The sequence below is a fragment of the Diabrotica undecimpunctata genome, chromosome 1 (assembly GCF_040954645.1).
Source record: "Diabrotica undecimpunctata isolate CICGRU chromosome 1, icDiaUnde3, whole genome shotgun sequence".
NCBI lineage: Eukaryota > Metazoa > Arthropoda > Insecta > Coleoptera > Chrysomelidae > Diabrotica > Diabrotica undecimpunctata.
The window spans coordinates 92410619-92418329 of record NC_092803.1 but is presented as its reverse complement, the minus strand read 5'-3'; the positions used below and the strand labels follow the sequence as shown (position 1 = coordinate 92418329).

The following is a 7711-nucleotide window of genomic DNA, read 5'->3' as shown; positions in this document are numbered from 1 at the left end:
TTTAACGAAGGTTTACTCGCACAGATTGTAAGAAAAACGGTCCGGGATGCTTCTGAGACACGATCTCAACTAGAATTTAGTATTCATGAGCTAAACGCCTTCATAGGAATATTGTTAGTGAGCGGATATAACGCAAATCCAAGAAGACGAATGTATTGGGAAGAATCTGATGATGTCTAAAATATAAAGATTTCTTCACTTCAATGATAATTTAGCTATTTATCCAGCAGCTCAAACCTACAAGATTTCTCAATATATTCAAATGTTAAAAAAATCTTTTGCCGAATTCACCGTTTGGGAAACGGAATCAAGCATAGACGAGATAATGTGTCGCTGGGTTGGATCTGCGCGGTTTGGGCCAGGCGATTGGTTCATAAGGACTTTTAGTAGAGGTCACCTCCTGGTGACCTCTTCCTGTTCCAGGTATCAATCTGTAACTGATGCAAATAAAAGAAAAAAGAAACGGTCTAAATAAAGAACTGTAAAAATCTTTATTGTTGTGTTTACAATGTATAATGTTCCACCAGACGGAACGAAAATAACGGGTAACTGTTCTTGTTTTAATAAGAACGATAACGTATGCCGTTGACTCGAATCGTCTTAGCAAAGAACATCGTCGTAGCACTAGAGACTAAAAGTAGTTACTTCGACTGGACAAACTAAAAGAGCCCTCCGAATCGTTCTTCTTTTATTCAGAAATCATGCTTTAGTCGCGTCGCTAGATCGGACACGTCACCGATTCTGAACTGGTCAATCACGCGCTTCTATCTGCGTATCTCACCCGTACGGCCTTCTGATTGGTCCCCGAGTATATTCCATTTCCTGATTGGTGAGTTTCAGGTCACTTCTACGTTCGACCTCACCAAGGTTACGGAAATGGAATAAAAGACGGTGCACTTTTTCAGAAGGCTTATTCGGTTCGAGATCTACGTATCATCTAGACCTTTGACAACACTGCGCGCCGTCGACTTTCCACGAACCTTTGTTGCTCCGTCGCCAATAGTTTGTCATTATACAGTGGTTGTTTAAAGCAATAACAGCGTAGATTTGTAATTTATTTTTGTATAAAACATGTCTGTTTATACGCCCGCATAAAAGATTCAAATAATAAAATGGTTTTATGGTGGTAATTCTGGACAACAGTGTGTAGATTTATTTTCTGTGTTTTTTGATGGGAGACCAATTCCTTGCGTACAGTCAGTTTGTTTGGGATGTTTCCCTGGATTTTTAAGCACAAAATATTTTTATTGTGTTTTTTCAACTATACTAAACTATAACTATAACTAAAATTGGATTACACAAAAAAAAACATTAAAATGTGTTGAGTGTCCGAGAAATGAATGTCATTTTGCGTTGGAGGTCTGTCTCTCAGTCGTCCCTTTGCACAAGTAGCAATTTGGCGGTCATTTCGTCTCCTCGCCCTGGACCCTCTTCTAACTGTCGCGAAGAATCCAGAGTCGGGTTGGCAGTTCCGCGGCCTACCCACTTTTAAAATAAAATAAATGAATACAGTTAGGACGGAGTCTTAACATACCACCCCCTGTTGGAAGGTCCACCTTTCAACCCATTTTAACGCACATGAAACAAATAATGAAAGTTCAGTTCATAAAGCTAATAGAAAATGGGGTTATTTCATGTCAATGGGTAAAACACAAAGTTTGTTGAAACCGCGTTTAAATTGTCCGTTACTTGTACGCACTGTTGCCACTCTAACTACATTGTTCCTCCGGATGAGATCATCCTCCTTGATAATGACCATATCGCCGATTTGCAATTGTCTGCTGCCTAAGTACGCCATTTACTTCGTGTCTGAAGGTGACTTAGATACTCTTTAGATCACTTATCCCAGAAATGCTGAATGATTTGAGTGACGTGATGAAATTTGGAAATTCTAAATGCGTTGTGATGTCGTACGTCTTCTTGAGGTAAGCGTTTTAATGTGCAACCAATTAAAAAATGTCCAGGCGTAAGTACCTCTAGGCCCTTAGGATTTTCGGTTAGAGATGTGAGAGGACGAGAATTGAGGCAAGACTCGATTTGTGTTATCACTGTGTTAAACTCATCATAGCCCAACCGTTCATTTTCCATTACTCTACGTAAATAAAATTTAACAATTCGAATCCGTGCCTCTCAAATTCCACCAAAGTGTGGGGACCGTGGAGGGTTAAATGACCAAATTATATTAGCATTTGAGAAAAACTCTGTAAATTTCGTCTGATTTCCAGGATTAGTAAGAAATGAATGAAGGTCATTAAAATGATTCCTTTCCCCAACAAAATTTGTTCCTTTATCTGAGAGAAGATTCTGACACAAACCCCTTCGCGTAGCAAACCTTTTAAAACAATTAATGAATGCTTCCGTAGTTAAATCGAAAGCTAACTCTAAATGAACGGCCTTAACTGATAAACAAACAAATATACATATGTAAGCCTTTACAAATAATTCTCTCCTAAGTCTACTAACCTTGATATCAAATGGTCCAGAATAGTCTGCCCTAGTATTGGTAAAAAGTTTAGAAGGTGTTATGCGGTCCACTGGTAAATTTCCCATTTTAAGGTTTTGTGTGACCTGCTTTACCTTGAAACAATTTACACACCGTCTTGTAACCTTCGACACTGTCCGAAAACCTTGAATTGGCCAATATCTTATTATTATACAGACGACCGCCTAGTCTAATTATTAATTCCTGTTCATCAATAAACGGCCTTAATGAAATTAATTTAGTATTTCCCTTAACAATGCCTAATGATTTCAATGTTTTTAATTCAGTCTCAAATGCTTCTGCTTGAACAAATTTGATTAAATGTATTGTTGCCTTATGAATTTCATCTGCTTGCAATGTTCCACTTAATTTTGTATTTGAAGACTGACAGTTGTTAATGAATCTGACAATAAGCCCAAACCCCTTGAATCCTAGTTAAGTTAGAAAGTTTATTAATCCTTATCACAGAAACCGTTGAAGTACATGATAATACCGATTTCTTCTTCCTTTCGGGTATTTCTTGAAGCATCCACACAATTCTAATCTAGGTAAAGACACCACATTTAGTGAAGCTACCTTGCGCTTTGCGCAAAGCAGATTTACGTAATTATTTCCATTTGTATCTGTTGATTTTATGAATAAATAGGCTACTTCGGATGCATCTGTAAAGCAATGAAGGTCTATTCCGACGTTGTTTGTACACATTGCTTGCCGACTAATACTGATCTTGCTAAGCTCATCTATTTGACTCCTGAAACGTACCCGAATTGTTTGTATATCCAACGGAACGGACTCGTTCCGTGTCAGATTTAATTTCCAAAGCTGCTGCATGATTAACTTTGCTCGAATAACAACTGGCCCAAGCAATCCCATTGGATCAAAAATTCGCGCAATTGTTGACAAAATAATCCTTTTCGTTACTCTTGTTTGTGATTTATCAATATTGATGCTATACCATAAGGTATCCTCGTTTGATTTCCATAAAACTCCTAATGTGTTTGTGACGTCCTTATTCGAAAAATAATGTTCAATATTTACACTTGAATCCCTCTCGTCGTTTAATATTTCGATTCGATACCCATTTTCTCAATAAGAATCCGCCCCCCTTCACGATATCTGTAATTTTAGCCTTTAAATTTGGAACGTTTTCAATTGTATCACTACCTGTCAATAAATTATACGACATAAAAATCTTTTAATATTGTTTTGCTTGCTTCTGGATAGATGTCCAAATTGTCAAGAGCTGTTTGATAAAGACATCTAATTGATAGAAATGATGCGCAAGCTGTTCCGTATGTGACCGTATTCAGAACGTATGTCTGAATTGGTTCCTCCCTATTAAATCGCCATAAAATCCTTTGTAGATTTCTATGTTCTTGTTTCACTTGCACTTGCCTATACGTCTTGACAATATCTGCACCCATTACGACGGAATACTTTCGAAACCTTAGAAGAATATCAAAAAAATTGTATTGTAGTTTAGGTCCAACCATTAACGTGTCGTTCAACGAAATACCAGTATCTATGGTCGCTGAACCATCGAAAACTACCCTTAATTTTGTGGTAATAGAATTTTGTTTGAATGCCCCGTGATATGGTAAGTAGTAACTATCCCCTCTCTGCATGGAAGGTGTTTCTTTTGAAGTTAATTTTGACATACGCCCCAAATCTATATATTCTCGAATAAGTGCACGATACGACTCTCGCAATTCTTCATCCTTTTCTAACCTTTCGAGCTGTTTGAATCGTTTTCTGACAAAAATGACGAGTTTTATAACTGATTTATGTTGTCACGTAGCAACAAATTTACCCTAAAACGCCCTTCTTCATTTTTTACTGTTGTTTCCTTGAAGATCCTTTCGAATTCTTGTTCCTCTCTGGTTGATTTTTGTTCCTGACCGAATTCCTCCAACAACCAGATTTTTTCTATTTGTTTGTGTATTGACAGAAAAGTTGCAAGTATGTGCTCCGATTCTTAAAAAATATGACATGTTTTGCTGTGAAGATATAGCTTCTGCTACCACCCATCCTAATTTCGTTTTTTGAACCGTCAAGTTAGTATTTTCTTTACGTACTTGCCCCACGCATAAAAGTTGCCAAAAGACCGATGAACCGTCTACCCTGGTAGATATACCAAAATGTTCGTCTGCAAGAGTTACTCTTTCTGGACTTTGAATCAATTTTAAATTGATATCAATTTCTGGGAGATTGCTAACAATATCATTTATTACCAAAAATGAAACCTTAAATGAATAATTATTAACCCTTGAATTGACCATAGCATCTACTGCATGTGTGATTTTAGTAGAACTCTGACCTATACCCTTAACCGAAATATCCATGTTTTGGTGTTAACCCTAGTTACTAAAAGAACTCCCGTGACATAAAATTAGATTGTGATCCTGAATCTAAAAATACCCTTCCTGCATGTATAATCCCATCTTTACCGGTGATATGCTTGAAAGCAAAACAACTATTTCCGAATTTTGTCTTAAATGGTTGCCTATAAAGAGATGATTATTATTATCATTAACCAAATACCCCCGATTTTCATTTTCCCCTAGACTAACGGATGGAAATGCCCCAATATTTCCTTGCTCTTCTTGAGTTGTGTTACCTTGATTTATTTCCTTCCTAAAATTGTTATTTGATGATGAATGCGTTGGATACCCTTGATAACGCGATTGATTTGAAATATTAGTGTGAGTTAACTGATTGTGTAATCGTGCCCTTGAACCATCTTGTATATGATGAGTATAGTTCCTGCTATTTGCTCTTGATCTAAATGATTCTCAACTCTTGGCGGTTGAGCTTGTGCCCTCGTGTAATTTCCTGTAGCTGGTGTCCTTGCATTTGTGTGAAATTTTGAATCATGGAGGAGAGAATGATGTTTCCTCCCACATGATTTGCAACCTCCTAATTTACAGTCTGGAACCCCGTGTCCCAGCTGTAGACAATTCCAACATGATTTTGTTCTTTTGACTTCTTCAAGTTTTGCGCCTAATTGCAAATTAATAAATTTTCTACAAGTAAATGCTTTATGTCTTTCTTCGCAAAATTGACATTTATCCTCCACGGCTATAAATGATCTACTATTGCCTACCTTTACCTTGTGATCTGTGAATGTACCTTTAAAACCTTGTTTGTTTGCCTCCATCACCTCGAACATTTGACATTTTCTTTCCAAAAAATCTTGAAAATCCACCATTGTGGCGAATTTGTCGTGTAATCCTTCCTTATGCCATTCTTTCCTTGTAATTGGGTCTAATTCCTTATATGATTATTTATTATTACTTTCCAAACTTTTAATCATTAATATACAGAATTCCATCTTGTGGACACGGATTGTTTTAAACTTAATTGAAGTGTTTTTTATTTTTGTGTTGCTCTTAATTCGTCTCCCGCTATTATGCTTTGTTTGAACCAGATAACTACAGTTTTCATTTTTTTGATTTACTCAACTAAATCTCTACTATAGCTTTTTCAGCAATTGCCTAAATTTATTTGATGGACAAAATAGTGTAAATATCGTGTGCACTCAAAACATAATTCTATGGCCTTACCCATGTTTGCTGCACCATATGTAACAATTACTGTTAGTTTTTCTTTTACAATACCCCAATCCATGCAAATTATTTGTAATGTCTTTGAATTGTTTTCACTGGTGTGCCTTTCACTAAGTTCCCAAACATTTAATGCAAGGCTACTAATTCTAAGGTCTTACTGAAAGTGAAGTGTTACGCCAAGGAAACTTGTGTACCAAATATCTGTTGTAAGGTTGTAATAATTGTCAATATTTTCAATTTTTGTTTTAACATGTGCTACTGCAGCATTATATTGGTTTTCCAGTAAATTTGGGACTGTTCTGCTTGTTGGTATTTTATATTGTGATGTTAATATTTGCAATAATTGTCCGAATCCCTTGTCTTCTACAATAAAAAATGATTGACAATCAATATATATGAGGATCCTAGAGGTTAAGGAGTATGTTCTGATTCCTTTGGTCATATATATATTAAACAGGAAGTTCATACAGAATCTTTATTATAGCAATCAAGAAGCTACATGACCCTGGCCGGAATGGCGGTACCGGATGACATCTGTCTGTCATCGGTCTTCTTCTTTTTTACCTTACCATAATATATTACATGTTCCCTTTTTTTTAGATAGTACAAAACTAAAATACAAAGTCAACTAAAATACAAATACAAACAAGTAGCCACAATTTCAATTTAACACATAGTCCTTTAAATATGTAGGAGGCTTGTGAGATCTCTTATTTGTTTTAATAATAGTGTTACCTTCCTCCTCATCTCTTACATTCACTAGGTTATCTGAAATGCAAGTGTTATTTTTAAATCTAGGTAAATCAACAATAACGTCATTATTTAAATTAATATTTTCAAACATCTCAGTTGGGGTACTAACATTGTGTACTTCGTTATTGTCAAGCAAGATATTTTCATTTTTAAATAAAGTCAAATGAAGATCATATAATAAAAAGTCTTTGTTACACGATAAATTTGTTTTATTTAGAAACTTTCTATTCCGTCTACATTATGTACCTTTTGAATCCTGAACAATATAAGACCTATCATTAACTATGTCTCTTATTACTCCTCTTTCCCATACTTTTCTTTTCTGAATTAAAATGTTATCCCCCTTATTAAGTTCCTAATTCTTTTGCATTTCGGTCAAAATATTTTTTTTGAACATTTTGATTATGTTTCAATTTTTCCTGTATAATACTGGAATCTAAAACTTTTGGAATTAGATTTTTATTAGACATAGGTATCCAAGTTTTTAACATTCTGTGCAAAAATAGTTGGGATGGAGAATAGTCTAGATTTGTTAATGGGGTGTTACGGTATTCCATAAGTAGAATAGGCAAATCTTTAGTAGATTCAGACTTTTGTAACATTTGTTTAGTTATTCCTACATATTTTTCAGCAAGTCCGTTTGATTGGGAATGGTACGGACTGCTAAAAATAACTTCAAAATCCCAATCTTGAGCAAACTTTTTTAAATTCTCAGAATTATATGGCATATTATCTGCATAAAATTTTTCCAGGATACCGAATTGAACAAATTTTTCTTTGCAAAAATTAATTACCTCTTGAGATGTTTTACCTTTAGTTTCAGTTACTTCCAACCACTTCGAGTAGGAATCCACAATCAGTAAATAGTTCTTATTATCGTATTGAAAGAAATCTGAAAACAAATATTGGG

At 35.3% G+C, this 7711-nt stretch overlaps 1 protein-coding gene across 1 annotated transcript; it reads right to left on the bottom strand.

Moving 5' to 3' along the window:
* Positions 1–3657: 3657 nt before the first annotated feature.
* LOC140433679 (uncharacterized) lies at positions 3658–4312 on the bottom strand. Its single transcript, XM_072521659.1, has 2 exons — positions 4293–4312; positions 3658–4234 (listed from the first exon to the last, which is right to left on the bottom strand). The coding sequence occupies exons 1-2, from the start codon at positions 4310–4312 to the stop codon at positions 3658–3660; spliced, it is 597 nt and encodes a 198-aa protein (XP_072377760.1).
* Between the last annotated feature and the right edge of the window lie 3399 nt (positions 4313–7711).

Coding starts and splice junctions, on each gene's coding strand:
- LOC140433679 (XM_072521659.1), bottom strand. CDS start 4,312: ATGAAGAAGGGCGTTTTAGG. Junction 4,235..4,292: donor ATGAAGAAGGGCGTTTTAGG/GTAAATTTGTTG, acceptor CATTTTTGTCAG/AAAACGATTCAAACAGCTCG.